Raw genomic sequence first — 20,300 nt, 5'->3', positions numbered from 1 at the left:
GGCGTTGGCCATTCCTGGCTGGAATTACCAGTCATGTGATACCAGAGCTGTGACCAGAGCTGGAAGCATATGTCTTGCAATGTTTAGAAACTCCATCAAATTTCATGGTTCATACCAAACTTGGCTCTCCTGATGTTCAAGTTCACTTGGTTTTGGAAAAATACATTTCATATTTAACAACAAAATACGGCCAAGGAAATCCTAGATTTTAAGCCTGTTTGGCCTCTGCTGTTGCTGGAGGACACTGTCTCTGTGAATTAGCCGCACACGGATTGCATGTCCACAGGAACACGAAGAACTGTGAGTCTAAGGGCAAAGGTCTATGCATAGGATGCTTGGACCAACTGAGTTCTGATGTTTCAAAAAGGTAGTATGAATTCCAAAGTGCTAGCCTGATGAAATTGCTGTTGAGAAATCAACAGACTCAACTGAGCCTTTCTCTGCTTTCTTTCTTTTTTTCTTTCTTTCTTTCTTTCTTTCTTTCTTTTTTTTTTTTAGATCATGGTAACAATCATTGGTAGAAGTTAAGTGTCAGATCTGCTTAGCCCCAAGAAGGGGTTTTATACTCTTTTTTTTTTTTTTTTTTTTTTTTTATAATTTTTTTATTAAGAAAAGAAGAAAAAAAACATAAACAAAAAACAAGTTTCCACCTCCTCCCAGCCTCCCATCTCCCTCCCCCTCCTCCCACCCTTCTCCCCCTCCTCCCACCTTCTACCCCTCCCCCCACTCCTCTCCCCCTCCCTCTCCAGTCCACAGAGCAGTCCAGGTTCCCTGCCCTGTGGCAAGTCCTAGGTCCTCCCCCCTCCGTCCATATCTAGGAAGGTGAACATCCAAACTGGCTAGGCTTCCACAAAGCCAGCACATTAAGTAGGATCAAAACCCCGTGCCATTGTCCTTGGCGTCTCATCAGCCCTCATTGTTCGCCATGTTCAGAGAGTCTGGCTTTATCCCATGCTTTTTCAGTCACAGTCCAGCTGGCCTTGGTGAGCTCCCAGTAGATCAGCTCCACTGTCTCAGTGGGTGGGTGCACGCCTCGTGGTCCCGACTTCTTTGCTCATGTTCTCCCTCCTTCTGCTCCTCATTGGGACCTTGGGAGCTCAGTCCAGTGCTCCAGTGTGGGTCTCTGTCTCTGTCTCCATCCATCACCAGATGAAGGTTCTATGATGATATGCAAGATATTCGTCAGTATTGCTCTCGGATAGGGTCATTTCAGGTTCCCAGTCCTCAGCTACCCAAGGAACTAACTGGGAACCTCATGTTGGGCACTTGGGAGCCCCTCTAGGGTCAAATCTCTTGCTCACCCTAAAGTGGTTCCCTTAACTAAGAATTGTGGTTCCGTGCTCCCCTATCCACCTTTCCTTTATCCCAATTCTCCTGATTCCCCAAGTCCCCCCTCCTTCCCTTCTACCTTTTCTCTCCCCATCTCCCCTTACCCCCATCCCACCCCACCCCCAAAATCCTAATTTTCTCCCCGGCAATTGGGTCTACTTCCCTTAGCCAAGAGGATAACTATATGTTTTTCCTTGGGTTCACCTTCTTACTTAGCTTCTTTAGGTTCACCTATTGTAGACTCCGTGGCCCTAATTTATGGCTAGAAACCAATTATGAGCGAGTACATCCCATGTTCATCTTTTTGGGTCTGGGACACCTCACTCAGGATAGTGTTTTCTATTTCCATCCATTTGCCTGCAAAATTCGAGAAGTCATTGTTTTTTACCGCAGCGTAGTACTCTAGCGTGTATATATTCCATACTTTCTTCATCCATTCTTCCATTGAAGGGCATCTAGGTTGTTTCCAGGTTCTGGCTATTACAAATAATACTGCTATGAACATAGTTGAACAAATGCTTTTGTCATATGATAGAGCATCTCTTGGGTATATTCCCAGGAGTGGTATTGCTGGGTCCAGGGGTAAGTTGATCCCGAATTTCCTGAGAAACCGAAACACTGACTTCCACAGTGGTTGCACAAGATGGCATTCCCACCAGCAATGGATGAGGGTACCCGTTCCTCCACAGCCTCTCCAGCAAAGGTTATCCTTGGTGTTTTTGACTTTAGCCATTCTGACAGGTGTAAGATGATATCTCAAAGTTGTTTTGATTTGCATTTCCCTGATTGCTAAGGAAGTTGAGCACGACTTTAAGTGTCTTTTGGCCATTTGAACTTCCTCTGCTGAGAATTCTCTGTTCAGTTCAGTGCCCCATTTTTTAATTGGGTTAATTAGCATTTTAAAGTCTAGTTTCTTGAGTTCTCTATATATTTTGGAGATCAGACCTTTGTCTGTTGTGGGGTTGGTGAAGATCTTCTCCCAATCAGTAGGTTGCCTTTGTGTCTTATTGACTATGTCCTTTGCTTTACAGAAGCTTCTCAGTTTAAGTAGGTCCCATTTATTCAATGTTGCCCTTAATGTCTGTGCTTCTGGGGTTATACATAGGAAGCGATCTCCTGTGCCCAGCTCCTGTAGGGTACTTCCCACTTTCTCTTCTATCAGGTTCAGTGTGTTCGGGCTGATATTGAGGTCTTTAATCCATTTGGACTTGAGTTTTGTGCACGGTGATAGATAAGGGTCTATTTTCATTCTTCTACAAGATGACATCCAGTTGTGCCAGCACCATTTGTTGAAGATGCTTTCTTTCTTCCATTTTATACTTTTAGCTCCTTTATCGAAAATCAGGTGTTCATAGGTTTGTGGGATAAAATCCGGGTCTTCTATACGATTCCATTGGTCGACTTCTCTGTTTTTATGCCAGTACCACACTGTTTTCATTACTGTAGCTCTGTAATAGAGTTTGAAGTCAGGGATGGTAATGCCTCCAGAAGATCCTTTATTGTATAGGATTGTTTTGGCTATCCTGGGTTTTTTGTTTTTCCATATAAAGTTGATTATTGTCCTCTCCAGATCTGTGAAGAATTTTGATGGGATCTTGATGGGGATTGCATTGAATCTATAAATAGCCTTTGGTAGAATTGCCATTTTTACTATGTTGATCCTCCCAATCCAAGAGCAAGGGAGGTCCATCCATTTTTTGGTATCCTCTTCAATTTCTTTCTTCAATGCCTTAAAGTTCTTGTCAAATAGATCTTTCACTTCCTTGGTTAGATGTACCCCAAGATATTTTATGCTGTTTTTGGCTATTGTGAATGGTGAAGCTTCTCTGATTTCCCTCTCTGCTTCCATATCCTTTGTGTATAAGAGGGCGACTGATTTTTTGGAGTTGATCTTGTATCCTGCCACATTACTAAAGCTGTTTATCAGCTGTAGGAGTTCTTTGGTGGAGTTTTTGGGGTCGCTTATGTACACTATCATATCATCTGCAAATAACGAAAGTTTAACTTCTTCCTTTCCAATTCGAATCCCCTTGATTCCATTATGTTGTCTTATTGCTATTGCTAGAACTTCAAGCACTATATTGAAGAGGTATGGGGAGAGTGGACAGCCTTGTCGTGTTCCTGAGTTAAGTGGGATGGCTTTGAGTTTCTCTCCGTTTAATTTGATGTTAGCTGTCGGCTTGCTGTATATAGCTTTTATTATATTTAGGTATGACCCTTGTATCCCTAATCTCTCCAAGACTTTTAACATAAATGGATGTTGAATTTTGTCAAATGCTTTTTCAGCATCTAATGAAATGATCATATGGTTTTTTTCTTTCAGTTTATTTATATGCTGGATTACATTGATAGATTTTCGTATGTTGAACCAGCCCTGCATCTCAGGAATGAAGCCTACTTGATCATAATGGATAATTTTTCGGATGTGTTCTTGGATTCGATTTGCCAGTATTTTGTTGAGGATTTTTGCGTCGATATTCATGAGTGAGATTGGCCTGTAGTTCTCTTTCCTGGTTGAGTCTTTGAGTGGTTTTGGTATCAGAGTAATTGTGGCTTCATAAAAGGAGTTTGGTAATGACCCTTCTGTTTCTATCTTGTGGAATACATTAAGGAGTATAGGTATTAGATCTTCTTGGAAGATCTGGTAGAATTCCGCATTGAAACCATCTGGTCCTGGGCTTTTTTTGGTAGGGAGGTTTTTGATAACCTCTTCTAATTCTTCGCGACTAACAGGTCTATTTAGATTGTTCACCAGGTCCTGATTTAACTTTGGTATATGATATTTATCTAAAAAAGTATCCATTTCCTTTACATTTTCCAATTTTGTGGCATATAGGCTTTTGTAGTAAGATCTAATGATTCTCTGAATTTCCTCTGTGTCTGTGGTTATGTCCCCCTTTTCATTTCTGATCTTATTAATTTGCAAATTCTCTCTCTGCCGTTTGATTAGCTTGGATAGTGGTTTGTCAATCTTGTTGATTTTCTCCAGGAACCAGCTTTTTGTTTCATTGATTTTTTGTATTGTTTTCTGTGTTTCTATTTTGTTGATTTCAGCCCTCATTTTGATTATTTCCAGTCTTCTACTCCTCCTAGGTGAGTCTGCTTCTTTTTTTTCTAGAGCTTTCAGGTGGGCTGTTAAGTCTCCAATGTGAGCTTTCTCTGTTTTCTTTAAGTGGGCACTTAGTGCTATGAACTTTCCTCTTAGGACTGCTTTCATAGTGTCCCATAAGTTTGAGTATGTTGTTTCTTTATTTTCATTGAATTCCAGGAAGACTTTAATTTCTTTCTTTATTTCTTCCTTAATCCAGCTATGGTTCAATAGTTGACTGTTCAGTTTCCATGACTTTGTATGCTTTCTGGGGGTAGCATTATTGTTGAATTCTAACATTAATCCATGGTGATCTGATAAGACACAGGTGGTTACTAATATTTTTTTGTAACTGTGGATGTTTGCTTTGTTACCGACTATGTGGTCGATTTTCGAGAAGGTTCCATGAGCTGCAGAGAAGAAGGTATATTCTTTCCTATTTGGATGGAATGTTCTATAGATGTCTGTTAAGTCCATTTGATTCATTACCTTCACTAATTCTCTTATTTCTCTGTTAGGTTCCTGTCTGATTGACCTGTCCATTGGTGAGAGAGGAGTGTTGAAGTCTCCTACTATTAGTGTGTGCGGTTTGATGGCTGCCTTGAATTTTAGCAATGTTTCTTTTATGTACGTGGGTGCTTTTATATTAGGGGCATAGATGTTCAGGATTGAGACTTCATCCTGATGAACTGTTCCTGTTATGAGTATAAAATGCCCCTCTCCATCTCTTCTGATTGATTTAAGTTTAAAGTCAACTTTGTTAGAGATTAGTATGGCCACACCTGCCTGTTTCTTAGGACCATTTGCTTGATAGGCCTTTTCCCAGCCCTTTACTCTGAGTAGGTGCCTGTCTTTGTGGTTGAGGTGTGTTTCTTGTAAACAGCAGAATGTTGGATCCTGTTTTCTTATCCAATCTCTTAGCCTGTGCCTTTTTATAGGTGAGTTGAGTCCATTGACATTAAGTGATATTAATGACCAGTGGTTGTTAACTCCGGTCATTTTTTTTTTTAGTCGTAGAGTTTGTGAGTTTCCCTTCTTTGTTTTGTGTTGGTGAAGGGTCTCTAGATGTCTGAGGTATTGTGGTCATTGTTGGACTCCTTGGTTAGTGATTTTCCTTCAATTACTTTCTGTAAGGCTGGATTTGTGGCTGCGTATTGTTTAAATTTGTTTTTATCCTGGAAAATTTTATTTTCTCCATTTATAGTGAATGAAAGCTTGGCTGGGTATAGTAATCTGGGCTTGCACCCATGGTCTCTCAGTTTCTGCAGTACATCTAACCAGGACCTTCTGGCTTTCATGGTTTCCATGGAGAAGTCAGGTGTAAGTCTGATAGGTTTACCTTTATAAGTAATTTGGCCTTTTTCCTTTGCAGCTCTTAATATTCTTTCCTTATTTTGTATGCTTTGTGTTTTGATAATTATATGGCGAGGGGATGTTTTTTTTTGATCCAGCCTATTCGGTGTTCTGTATGCTTCTTGCACCTTCATAGGAAAATCTTTCCTTAGGTTGGGAAAGTTTTCTTCTATAATTTTATTAAATAGATTTTCTGGACCATTGAGCTGCCCTTCTTCTCCTTCTTCTACTCCTATTATTCTTAGGTTTGGTCTTTTTATTGTGTCCCATATTTCCTGAATGTTTTGTGATGAGAGTTTGTTGGACTTGCTGCTTTCTTTGATCAGTGTGTTTATTTTCTCTATGGTATCTTCAGAATCCGAGAGTCTTTCTTCTATCTCTTGTATTCTGCTGGTTATGCTTGTTTCTGTAGTCTCTATTCGTTTACCTAGATTTTCCATGTCCAGACGGCCCTCTGTTTGTGTTTTCTTCTTTGCCTCCATTTCAGTTTTCAGGTCTTGAACTGTTTCCATTATCTGTTTGATTGTTTTTCCTTGGTTTTCTAGGGTATCATTCACTGATTTATTCAATTCTTCAAACTTTCTGTTATATTTCTCATCCATTTCTATAAGGGCGTTTTTTACATGCTGTTTAAGGGTGTCAATCACTTTCATGAAGTCAATCTTTTCTCCTTCCTCTTGATTAAGGGGTTCTTGTCCTCCCGTTGTGAGGTCGCTTGTTTCTGGTAGCTTCATGTTGCTTTTCAGCTTGTTGGGCGAATTCTTGCCTTGACGTCGGCCCATCTCTTCTTCCAAATGCTCCCTATGGATCTTCTTTTACCGGATTAGGTCTCCTTGCCTACCAAACGCTGTCTCTCCCCAATGTTGGCTCTCCCAATGCTGGGTCTCCCCAATGCTGGGTCTCCTGGCGCCGAAAGATCAGGCCTCCCTGCTGGTTGGGCAGCTCGCAGACAAAGCGCCTACCCCGCTTGGTGCAGGCAGGCCACAGAAACAAAGGAACTGCTGCCCCCCGGGAGCCCCGGCTACTCGGACTCAGCGCCCAGATAGGCTGGGCTGGGCGATGCCACGCGCCAAAAGAGGGCAGTGGGGGCGAAGTGGGGAGGGCTCTGGACGGAAGCTGGGTGGGCCAGGAAGAAAGAGGCAGCACCCGGGGAGTAGAGGCCCTGCAGAGAGCCCAAACAGGACAGGGGGCCAAGAAACCCCCGAGCTCCCCGTCCCAGGCTGGCGCCGTGGGCCAGAAACTCACCCCAATGCTGGGTCTCCTGGCGCCGAAAGATCAGGCCTCCGTGCTGGTTGGGCAGCCCGCAGACAAAGCGCCTACCCCGGGTTTTATACTCTTAAATGATTAATATGTCTGCAGGAAATCACATGTTCAGACCTGAATATATTTCATTTTAAAAACATTTTTTTGTTGTTGTTGTTTTTTAGTTCTTTTGATACAGAGTCTCATGAAGCCCAGGCTAGCCTTGCACTAACTAAAAAGCCAAGGTTGACCATGAACACCTTCCTGATCCTCCCGTTTCCACCTTTGGAGTGCTAGGATTATAAGCTTGCACCATCACGCTTGGGGAAAGGATTTGTAAATTTGGATAATCTCATAAAATAGCTAAGAATAAAATTAAAGCTGAAATGAGTACAAATAGAAACAAGACCTAAATATGTGCTGTTAATTTTGCTGTTGGGTCGAAGCTCAAACCCAGGGTCTTACAGGCGAGACCTGCCCTGCGCTGTTACCTCAGTCCAGAAGCAAGGTTTTCAGAAGCCGAAGCTATTGATCAGTTGTAACTTTTAAAAACCATTGTTGAACACTCACCAATAACCAGATTCAGGAAAGGCCTCAACATGTCATTTTAAAAACTATTTTTGCCCCCTCTCTATAGCTTGGAAACAGAAAAGGGCAACGGATGGCCCCTTTGTCCCCTTTCTGTGCGACTCTGCTAAGAGCACACTGTGTCATGTGCTTCCCGTGTGCAAGGCATTGGGCATCTTACATGCCCTCGCATTTCTCTGTGGCTGAGCAGTAGTCTTCACGGGGGCTATGGCCGTATCTACTAAAGTGAAGGGACACAGATTGCTAAGTTGCGGTTCAAAGCCAGTGAGTGAATCCCAGTGGTCACACCTGCCCCTCCACTCCTCTTGACAACACTTCCTCCTCAATTAGGAACCAATTACCAAAGACCAAGGTTGCTATCTTCTACCTAAACATTAAGTTTCTCATTAAACTTGTCTTGTACATCAACATTTTTAAGACTACCCTGGGAAATGAACCAAAGAGCCTGTGACCCCTCCCTTGAAGATTTTTTTTTAAAAAAAAGTAGACCAAGTTAATGGAGCTATTACCAGCCTCCTCATGAAATACACTAAATAAAAGAAACAGAACAAAATTACGTATAGCCTGGGCTACACAGTGAGTTCCAGCTTGGGATACCCAGTCAGAACACATCTTAACACAACCAAAACCAACCAACCAAACCATAATGGCTGAGTTGGTCTGAGAAGGGAATAATTTGCTAGCAAATTACATTCAACAGGACAGGCTAAGGCACACCCAGAGATGCCTCACTGAGAGGAGGACAGTACCTGTTCTGGGCATGAGCCTCCACCTGGTCAGTCACCTGTCCCAAGGATTCTTCCTCTTGCTTCTGACGCAGCCTTTCCTGCCGGGCTCGGCGACGCCGTTCCCTGGCGGCCTCTTCTTCATCATCATCGTTCCTCTGATAGGCGATTCTGCAACAGAAGGACAAGCTCCTGAGCATACCAGCTGACAAGCGTTGTCATCAATGTCCTGGCCACACAGCCTTGAATGGCTACTACCGAGCCAGGTTCCAAAAGGATGGTTCGCTTTCCCAAGTTTGGAGACCCAACCAATTTGTTTTCAAATATTTTAGTATTTGAAAAGCACTAATCCAGTGACTCTGGGAACAATTTATATTGATCAAATAAACCAGAGGATCTGCAGCAGAGAAGACTGTCTTTGAAGACTGTGGGGTAGCATGTTCGGACTTCTGTACTGAGCTGATTATCACATGCAAGATTTAGAAGTGGAAATAGCAAGTATCAAACTCAAAGAATTAAAACATGTATTAAAAAAGACTCGGTACATTATGTGAATCAGAGCCAGAATTGTCCCAAAGATTAGAAAAGACTCCAGTTACCATTAATATTAAAGCAAGACTCTAGTGCTAATATGCCAAAGTTTTCACTACAACCGAGGACACTGAACATCTTCTTCGGTCAGATTTTGTTATGCCCGGGTGTGTGTATCATTGGCCTTTGGTTTATGGCTTCACAGTAGGTGCACTGTGAGAGTGTGTAGCCACCTCTTGTTCACTAAAAGGTGTATTGTTTCATTAAAACGTTTTAATATCCCATATGTCGCACTGCTTGTGCATGTGTGTGTGGGCACATTTGCTTGTATATGCGTACACACCCACATGTGTGCACAGGCGTATGGAGGCCCTGAGGCTGACGTTAGGAGTCTTCCTTGATTGCTTTCCACCTGTTTCTTGAACCAGAGTTACTGGTGACAGCTAGCTAACTTGCTGCAGGTTGGAATTACAGGCGGGCCACCATGCCCACCCACACTCATGAAGAGTCTGAACTACAGTCCTGCTTATGGGGTGGGAACTTTAACCACGGAGCAATCTCCTCAACCCCAAAACAAGAGATGTCCCTAAGTGGGCACAAACTCAACTTGTACGTAATTGCCAAGATAAGTTCATTTTCAAATTAAAGAAAATAAAACATCAGAACCTATGCAAGCAGCCCATATGCAACTGATGGTAGTTTGCTCATTTTGGATTTACCAACCAGGCCAGTGTAGGCTTAGATCCACTACTTTTAATCTGTGGCGTCTTTTTCCTTCAATAGTACTACGAGTGTTAAAATTTCCGTTCATTTGCTCTTTGCTGCTTCAGAAAATCTGACTTTATATTTACTGAAATCTGCTAGTGGTCAGATGTCACTATAAATGAAGTGTGTATATGTTCCATCTATATATCTATGACATATTCTGTTAAACTGACTGGGAATTTGCTACAAACACGGAGGGGAGAGTAGCCCGGTAGAATTAACGTAGGACTGCACTAACAGTCAGAGAGCTTGGTTTTCAGAACTGATTTCTTGGGAATATCTGGCCCTTGGAACAACCTGTCCTAAGTTTCCTTGTCCCCCAAAATGGCAATCAAACAGAAATCATGGCTGCTGGAGAGAGTGTGGTAAACGGTGGCATTCTGTTGTTAGGGAAATTCAGCTAAGGGGCAGCCTGGCAAGGGAAGAGTTCAGTTGTGGACGTGTTGAGTGTGAGGGGACAAGATGACAGGACACAAATGTTCCCTTCTAATTCAATCATGGTGTCGTTTGCAGGAACAAGCCCTTCCCAGTGGTTTGGCTTTAACCTGCGGATTCTTGGCCTAATATTCTTTGGCGTATTTCTGAGCAGACCGCTCTAACCACAGCAGCGAGAAGAGTACTTAACAACTGCCTCGCAAGCTAATCAAAGAGGAGTTCTTTATTTGGTCTCTCCATCTCGGGAATCAGCCCTGAAAGCACCCTCTGTTTTGGAGTCTTCTTCTTCTGGGACAAGCAGGAGACATGGAAGGTCCATAGGGGCCATCCCCGTGCTAAGAACAATGCTCTCCCCGCTGTGAGCCGTCAGATTGAAGCCAGGGTTTCCCAAGATATTTGAGATGTCACTATCTTCTTCCCACCTACCCCGAGAGCTTCATAGGTGCTGACCCCATTTAGCTGGGAGATAAACTGTTTACTACCATGGCCGGGACACAGCAAGCTTTCCTTCCTCTTGGATTTCTCATTGGAGGAGCGACCTGCGCAGAGTACTACCTCCACTGTCTCTTCTAATCCTTCCTGCTTATAACTTAAGATCTGTGGGTGATAGCCCCCCTTAGAGCTTATAGCCCCCCTTCTGAGCACAGTTACCAGAGACTGCCTGAGAATGACCTTTTCCTGTTATTAATACAATGAGGGATTAAAATTGTTCACCAAATTAAAACAATAAAAGAACTGTCATGGTCTCAAGCTATGCTCAGTCCTAACAGTCCCAGTCTCTGGATGAAGACCATATCAGGAGGGACAAGGCAGGGGCTACTCTTGGTAAACCATCTACCATAAAAGTGTAAGCACTGGTGTTACAATACTCAGTACCATGTAAATACTGAGACAAGGGAATGCTCAGACTAAGTTAACTAGATTATTAACTGGATCAGTGAGCTCTGAGTTCAACCGAGAGACCCTGCCTTAGTTTACAAGGCAGAGAGTGACTGAAGAAAACGCTTGACATCAGTCTGGTTTCCTTGTACACATGAACCTGTACACACATATACATACACATGTATACACCTACACATACACACCACATATACACACATGCACACACAGACACACAGACACATGTACACACATACCACATACATGCACACACACATACACACACATAGACAAACACACACAAACACACACACCACATACCACACACACATACATGTACACACAGGTACACACACATAGACAAACACACACAAGCACACACACCCACCACATATACACACATACATACACACAAACACACACACAAACCACATACACACACCACATATACACACACATGTACACATGTACACACACGCACACACCACATTTTCACACACATGCACACACATATACACACAGAGAAACACACATGCACACACACACACAGAGAAATGCACACACACAGACACACACACACAGACACACACACACACACACCCCACATACACATGAAGCCAAACAGAACTATCATTTGACTTTATGAGTGCAACCATGTGGATAACAAACTCTTCAACTGCGAGACTCCCACACTGGTCCTCGGAGAGCCAAGAAATTTATGGCTTCTAAAAGCAGCCTATCTTTTATACTTTTACCACTGATTTATTTCTTCTTTTCTTTCTTTTTTTGGCCGGGGGACAGTTGGAGGTTTTGAGATAGGTCTCATTATGTAGCCCTGGCTGTCCTGGAACTCAATCTGTAGATCAGACTGGCCCCAAACTCACAGAGAGCTTCCTGCTTTCTCTTCCTGAGTGCTGGGGTTAGAGGTGTGTGCTACAACACTCAGCTAGGATTTATTTTCTTATAGAAAAAAAAAAAACCTCTTCTGATTCTGAAAGTAATGGATTCTTGTTTTGTTTTAAAACTAGGTAATTACCTAATGTCTAAAGACAAAAGTGAAAATCAGCTGCTTAGGATCATGTAAACTAAGCTCTGACTTGATGCAAATTTGAGGTATTCAGTACATATGTCCCTAGGTATGGAGATATATACATTTTAATAAAGTAGGGTCATATTATTTGTGTTATTTCACAAACAGTTCCTTTAATTAAGCTTAGTCATGGCCACGTTTTAACACATCAACAAACTACGTCAAAGGAAACAGTATTTTATATCTACATACACCAGATGGTAATTATTGTAGATAAACTATAACCTAATATTTTTCTTGCTGGTTATTAAATATGTTTCTCCAACTTTATGCTCCTCCAAGCAGTGGTACAGAGACTTTGAAACTTCTCAGAAGTTTTTTTGGAGGCTTTTGATGCTCTGAGAAACTGGCCTCCAGAAAGGTAGCACAATTCCAGTGCTGTGTGGGCAAGCCCACTTCACCATCACCCAGACTCTGTCCAAAAAGACAGACAAGGAGGCAAGATTCCTACCACATCTACAATAGCAGTAGCTCTGTTCTACATCAAAGACAGAACGTTAGCATCTCGGATTTTCCACACATCAACCTTAACCTGGTTGGAAATGCTGCTGACTAACAAGATTCCGATCTAGCCAGATGGTCAGAGAGGCATAACAGCCTAGTTTTACTTTTGTGAAATTTCAGCAGACTCCAGTATTAACCAATCCATTCACTCGTGTCCACGGCACGGAAGCAACCACCTTCCCAGATGCTTTGGGACAAACTCAACTACATTTCATACAGTTTTAATCAAGTACATTTCGTTGTGATTTAAAATAAATAAATAAATAAATAAATAAATAAATAAACCCTAACAATATCAGGTCCGTGAGCTCCTGAGCCATGCTGACCGTGAGCGAGTTTACGATGGATCGAGTGTTCTGCTTTGTCTCTTAGCAACCGTTTGTGCTTGTGTCTCATCACAAACACCTGGGGATTTGAGGGACCTTTCTAGTGAAAGGTCAGGGTTGCTAAGAGCCAAGTGACTCAGCAGATATTTGGGACAACGAGAGGAAATCCACCATGTATTCGCACATAGAATTTATAAACCAGTGCAAACAATCCCCAGAGTTCATAATAATTACACGCTACCAGACATGCGTGTCCATAGCATGAAAAAGCAAAGGGCTGGTGCTCCTTCCATTCTCTGAACCATTGCTTAAAGGCCCTGCTGATGCTTGATATGAAAGCTCAGAGCTACATGCCAGGAAAACTCTTTCATAACGTCTGGCTGTTCCAAGAGAACGGCTTTAAGTCTCCAACACCAGAACTCCGTTACCTCCGTATATGACCTTGTTAAATTCTGGGCTTTTCAAATGGAAAAGTTCAAACAAATACAAATCATTGTAAACATGATGAACTTGGGAATCATTGAGAATCCAGTTTCTTTGTACCAGTCTGTCAAGAGCTAGGTGGAGGGAAAGGAACCATAGAGGTGTCTTCAAGCAACATATAAGCTGTTGGCTCGCTTCTGTGGTCCCCTCCTTCCACAGTCACCATGGACTTTAGTTCAAGACTCGCACAACCCGGAGGCGACTCTTTTCGCCATATCTGCAGGACAGCTGGGTATAGTGGTGCACATTGTACTCCAAGGTACTTGGGAGGCTGACGTGGGATTATTCAGTCAAGGCCAGCCCAGGCAACGAATTCAGATGTGGTCTCAAAAACAGAGGAAAAATGGCTGGGTATGTAGCTCAGTGGTAGAGTGCTTAACCTAGCATACGCAAGATTGTGGGTTTAATTCCCTGTACCACCACCACCACCACCACCACCACCACCTCCACCACCACCACCACCATCACCACCACCACCACCACCTCCACCACCATCACCACCACCACCACCACCTCCACCACCACCACCACCACCATCACCTCCACCACCATCACCACCACCACCACCACCACCACCACCACCACCACCACCACCACCATCAAGGAAACAAAGAAAAGGAGGGAGGAAGGAAAAGAAAGAAGAAAATATATCTATAGAATGTTTTTAAAAATACCCTTCTTCCCTTTGTTGTTTTAGAATGTTATTCTCCCTTTCCTTTCTTTTTTCCATTTTGCTAATTTCTGAGTTGAGACTACAGGCCAGAATCACTACAGTTCTGATGCAATACTGCCAATTGCATTTTATCAACAACAACAACAACAACAGTAAGGAAACCCTGGTCTGTCAGCTGTAGTTTCTCCTGGAGACTGACAGCAAACACAAGACCTGCACAAGTTCAAACCAGACAAAATCCCAGCACTGCAAGGGGAAGTGAGCACCGAACCTCACCCCTGCCCGAGAAGCTATTTGCAATTAATACTTGTTGAGAAAGGGAAATCCAGTTTTCTCCAATGGAGGGCCCCTGGGTGCATCAACCACACTCCAAGGCAGGCCCCATCCCAGGAGTTGGCCCAAAAAAATGGGCTCTACTTTTTGTGCATTTTTGGTTTGTTTGTTTTTTTCTATTTTTTTGTCTATTTATTTATTTTTTTAAAAATTTGTCTGTTTTGGTTTTCACTTTTTGTTTTTCTTCTTTTTTTTTAGAGACAGAGAGAAAGAAGTGTGGGTGGGTAAGAAGATGGGTACCTTTGGGAGGAACTGATGGAAGGAAATGAGTATGGTCAAAATATATTATATATACTTAAAAAAGGGAAAGAAAAAATAGTAACCACTTTCACTGGAGGCAGGGAGCCAATTTCCTTACAGGTTTAAGAGCTTTAAAACCCACAGGTTCAATGAGAAAAGCCTCAGAAAATGAGAGGCTCAAGGTATTATAAAGTGATCGGTTATAATACTTCACTCAGATCAAAATCTGGAGTCTGTTTTCCTTAACTGTTCCTCCGGTGTTCCCATATCTTTAAAAGAATGCACCTAAAATGCCAACAGACTGAATAATTTCCTCACCTGTAACAATAAACCTTATGGAAATCTATCATTTGCGAATTCCCAGTAGCTGCGAGGCCAGTAGAGAGTTGGTGGACCCCTAGATCAGCTCTGACATTTCTGCATCTCACTGAACCTCCACATCTGTGTGAGCCGTCTTTGAGAAAGTGATGTTGCTTGAAATGGGATCTCAGGTTTGTCGCTGAGATGCCGCCTTCTTGTTCCCAGCTTCCTACAGCCTACACGGCCCATGTAGGCTACACATAGTAGAAGAAGGCTTGGGCCTCACAGCCTCCAAGAAGAGCATCTCTTTGGCAACTATTATTATTGTTGCTGCTGTTGCTGTTGTTATTGTTATTATCATTGCTTCTGCCAATGTCCTTGTCTTTTAAAAAAAATTATTCATTTTACATACTAACTACAGTTCCCCTCCCTCCTCTCTTCCTATTTCCTTCCTCCCCTTCCCCACATCCATTCCTCAGAGAGGGTAAGGCCTCCCATGGCAGATCACTTGAGGCAGGACCAAGACCTTCCCCTGCATCAAGGCTGAGCAAAGCATCCCACCATAGGGAATGGGCTCCAAAGAGTCAGTTCACGCACCAGGGATAAATCCTGGACCCACTGCCAGGAGCCACACAAAAAGACTACGCCACACAACTGTCGCCCACATTCAGAGGACCTAGTTCTGTTCCACACGGGCTTCCCAGCCAACGTCCTTGTCTTACTGAGATTCTTATAACAGAATCTGATTTAAAGTGTTAAAACTTTCTGTGGGTTGGAAATATGCTCACCAGCTACTTGAAGGCAACATGACTCACGTCCATCCGTTGTTGCTTTTGTACCAAAACCCCAGGGATTTTCTTTCATAATATGAAATGCAAGCAGATTCTCCACGCATCTCTCATCAGCTCGGAGAACTGTTTATTCGCTCTCAGAAAGTCTGAGGCCACACGGTGATCAGGGGGGAAAATCCCGAGCCATTGAAAAGAGTCCTGTGTGTTCAGTAGGCTTAGCACACCTTTGGAAGTTAAGTTTATTGAAACATTCCAGGCTCTTAAATATAATGTTCTTTACATGTGGTGTCGGCAAAATATTGTGGTCTGAATGCATATAAAGTCCAGTTCTGAAGTTTTTCCTTGGCATCCTTAAGAGGAAGGGAAAGTTATAGTGGAGGAAAATAAAACCCAAGAAAATAAGAATCTTTTCTGTCAGATTATGGGAAAGTAAACAGGTTCGTATTAATGATAAAGGAGAGAGTGAAAAGAGAAGCTTCTTTGATTGAAAAGACTTTTTTGGTGGGGTTAGAAAAGTACCATGTGCTATATTCATTACAGGACTCAATGCCTATCGAATCCCTGTTGAGTCATGTTTACTGGCGTCAAGGCACACAAGGAAGGAGACAGGCTACATTGAAGACAATCAACCAGGAAGAGAAGTACATCTCGATTCATCTTTCTCCTTCTCACCCCCCGTCCCTTGAACATTTTGAGTCACTAGAGCTTGCACGCCAACCATATTTATTTGGGTTTCCATACTATTTGCTAACTTTCATGTTCATGTTCGTATGCATGTCCTCACCAGTTGTCACCAGAAGCCCATCACTGACTTTAGACAAAGATGGCATCCCACAGTTACACAAACTTCTGTAATCACAGACCACGAGGAGGCCAAGTGCTACACAGCAGCAGACAGTGGGAAGAGAAGCAAGACTGGGTTTGGTTAGAAGACGTTGAGAGCACCAGATCTGAGAACATCCTAAAATGGTCCTACCCTAGGACAAACAGAGTCTCCAAGTAAAGGGCTCATTTATGAATCAATGCATAGAGTCACTAGAAATTTTAAAATAAAATGGTCTAATAGGTTGAAATTAGATTTTTAGATTAGAAATGTGTATCATAGACTGTGCTGTCCCTGCAAATGAATACAGTGTAACTTCTCTTTAAAGAGTAATAACGGAACTGACAGGTACACGCCTAGCAGCTCGGGTACCTCCAGTCGCTAATTAGGGGCTTCTATGTTTCTTTTCAATACCATTCCTCTCTCTTTTGCTGCCCCAAATTCACCCCTGCCTGAATTTTGCAGTGCCTGTACTACCCTCTTACATTTGCTTTGTACTTTTACACCGTGGTGTGCGTTCTCAAATGATAAAAATATTGTCTGTCCAAAACTTCATATAATAATAACACATGCAATCCACGATCGATGACTTTCACACAACAACATGCCTTCATGTTTACAGGAATCCATGTCATTTATAAAGATAGATGGGACCTGACCATGCTTTCCAAATCTTCCTTGAGCCTAGAGCTTTGGATGGGCAAATGACTATGACTGTATTCAGCTGGTGCCACCTTCTTTAATTAAAAAAAAAAAATCCTTAACTGGCTTATGTAATTCAGTAGAAAATAAAATGGATAAAGTCTAGATTTATATTCTTATGGAGTTGTTATTTTTCTCATGTTTCTTCTGAAAAGAAAGAATGTGTATCATTAAATTCAGACTTGGGAGGGCCATTCCATAACAGCTTCCTGAGATAAACTGAAATCTATTCATGTTCTCACGCAGAGGATTGAATTTGTTTCATCCCATCTACCCTACCATATCCAAACAGTAAGCTTGTTCAGGCACAGCAATTCACTTTTTAATTTCTGGAGTTTACAAAGGGTCAGTATAAGGACTGTAGAGGACTGTAGAGGAGACTCCATGGTTAAGAGCCTGTGCTGCTCCTATAGAAGACCTGAGTTCAGGTCCTAGGACCCATTTCCGGTAGCTTGCAATACCCTGCAACACCAGATGTATCTACCACCTCTGGCTTCTGCAGACATTGCACAAATGTGCACACACATGCATGTAAGTGCATGCGCGCACACACCCACACAATTAAAAAACAAAATGAAGAAAGGTAGGTGTGGTAGTTTGAATATAATTGGCCCCCATAAGCTCATGGGGGAGGTGTCACTATTAGGAGGTGTGGCCTTGTTGAAGTAGGTGTGGTTGGAGGAAGTCTGTGGGGTCAGACTTTGACATCTCCTATGCTCAAGCTACACTTAGTTCGGGCCGCTTCCTGTTGCCTATGGGTCAAGATGGAGGATGCTCAGCTCCTTCTCCAGCACAATGTCCGCCTGCATGCCACCATGTTGCACCATGATGATAATGAACTAAACTTCTGAAAATGAAAGCCACCTCAATTAAATGCTTTTTCCTTTATAAGAGTTACCATGGTCTTGGTGTCTCTTCACAGCAATAGAAACCCTAACTAAGACGGTAGGTATAGGAAGAGAGGGTTGATGATGGGAGAGATATATAAGTCTGCTTAGCTGGTACCTGAGCTAAACTTGGGTTGAAATGAATTACAAGGATAAAGGGAAATGATTAAATGGATGAGAAGCTAATTAAAAGGAAATTAGCACTAGCTTGTCTTCCGTCCCAACCTAAGATTCTCTAATAAACATCATGAATAATGAATATAAATATCATAAATATGAAATGCGAATTATAAAAACATGACTCTTAATGCTCTTTGACTTTTAAAAATGGCAATCAAAAGTACAACTAGGGAAAGGGGTAGAATCAGCATGGGGATGCTCTCTGGATGTCATACGCATCAAAAGGTATCTTGCTTTAATGTATATAGTGTGTGGACAATAAGGCTAAGTATAGACAATTTTTAAAGTCAAACATGAGAAAATAACTAAACCCAGGTGCCTATGACTGGCATTACCATATCTCTCATCTCTCTCTCTCTCTCTTGCAGCAAAGGCTAGACACGATATACAGCTGACTAACATCTGCTAAACGAAGGCTGGAGGGCCACTCCCACAGTTCCATGAGCCCACGTGGCTGCAACCGCATCTGACCACAGGTGTAGCAATAAGCAAATTCTTTTCAAACACGCATTTCCTTCTTCTCGTGTGGAAGACATGAAGTCATCTTAGATGAGTCTTAGAGTGCTCCAAAAAAAAAAAAAAAATTCAGTCATTCTCCCAAACTTGAAGAATTCGCGTGATGCGATACACGGGTCCATAATTTCATGTGGTTTTGCTTCTAATTACGGTGCCATTATCAGGTGGGTAAACATTCGACAAAAGAAACAAAGGGATTGGAAAAAAACCGAAGACGAGATGTCCTTAAATGGAGATTGGAAGGCTGCGGGTAATTAGAGGGGATCCCTGCGAGGGAAAGTGGTACTGCAGACACGGAGGAAACAGTGCACAGCAGGCGGAGGCTGCCGCGTCCTCACAGACCCTGTGTCAGCATCCTCCCCAGACAGACAGGCGGTGCTTAATGTGGGGGAATTTATGGATAATGGATTTTCATAAGAGACCTTTTATGATCTCTCCCTCCCTGAAAAGTGCCCTCCAGGGCTTTTCTGCTTCCATTCTCAGTTCTAATTGGAAAAAGATTTACTATTCATTTCCTCCTTCCCAAGTCGTCCTTTCCATTTGGGTGGCACAGCCTCCCCATCTTGATTCCTTGAGTGCCCCCCCCCCCCCGGCTCCTCTCAGGAACCAGACAGTTCTCATACACTGGTCCATGAGACCAGGGCTCCTGTTTCTAGCATCACCCATGAAAGGCAAGGTTGCCATTCTAAAAGCTATATTGGGGTGGTTCCTATGCATGAACTCATCTAGAATCCCCTGGCTTGCAGCTAGGGGCTTGTTTACAAGTGAAGGTAAACCTCCAGTGAAGGCAGGAAATGGAAAATGAAGGGCCACATCCTGGACACTTGGCCTAACGGAAAGGACTTGTGTCTTTGCAGGGGACTTGGCAGCCACCTCAGGGTCTAGCCTCCCTGCTGTTGGGAAAGGAAGTCAGTCGATTCATCTCTGCTCTTGGTGGGTTATGGTCCCGTCAGGGGAAACTTTACTTAAGACAGGCCCTGCTCAAGATAGAGATGAGCTGACACTCGTCTATGCTTGGTAAAAAGCCAAATCAAAGACAACCCATCTCCACGCTTGAAGACACCCTTCAAGTAAAGGCAGACACGTCCGCATTTTAACAGAAGAGTAGCGTTCAAAATGAAGCACCACGTTAGTGTGTAGTGATTAAGTTGGCAGCATTGCTAGCTGAAGGGCCGGAGATCTACCAGGCTTCTGAGAGGGTGACATGGGCCTTACAGATTTTCTCGTATGGCACTTAAAATACCTTGAAGAGTCCTCATCTGGACTCGTAGATCTGTATTCCAAGCGATGACTAGCCAGGAAGGCTTATGCTGTTTTCTGACTAAACATGAAAGCAGCCACTGCTGAAGCAAGGAAGACAGCAGACTGTTAAACTGTCACACAGTTGAATTACAAATGACCCTTCGCAACAGCAGCGTGAGCATATGGCTTTCTAATTTTGTGTACATTCCTCTCTCTAGCCAAACCGCTGGCCACCTGGACCCTGGCTCTGAAGGAGGGCAGTTCAGTTTGGTTGC

General features: G+C 42.9%; 1 protein-coding gene across 5 annotated transcripts in view; it reads right to left on the bottom strand.

Annotated features, from left to right (window-relative positions):
- Positions 1-20,300, bottom strand: part of Cald1 (caldesmon 1) — a 195,418-nt gene that overhangs the window by 36,601 nt on the left and 138,517 nt on the right. For all 5 annotated transcript variants that reach the window (XM_041675484.1, XM_041675486.1, XM_041675488.1 and 2 more), the window contains one exon: positions 8,350-8,496. In XM_041675484.1, coding sequence (XP_041531418.1) covers positions 8,350-8,496 — 147 coding nt within the window. The remainder of the gene's footprint in view (positions 1-8,349; positions 8,497-20,300) is intronic.

This window comes from Microtus oregoni, unplaced genomic scaffold (assembly GCF_018167655.1).
Source record: "Microtus oregoni isolate MIOR12 unplaced genomic scaffold, Mior012 000026F_ref0000081, whole genome shotgun sequence".
Classification (NCBI taxonomy): domain Eukaryota; kingdom Metazoa; phylum Chordata; class Mammalia; order Rodentia; family Cricetidae; genus Microtus; species Microtus oregoni.
Note: the sequence above shows the minus strand (reverse complement) of the source record. Positions and strands in the feature narration are given on the sequence as shown.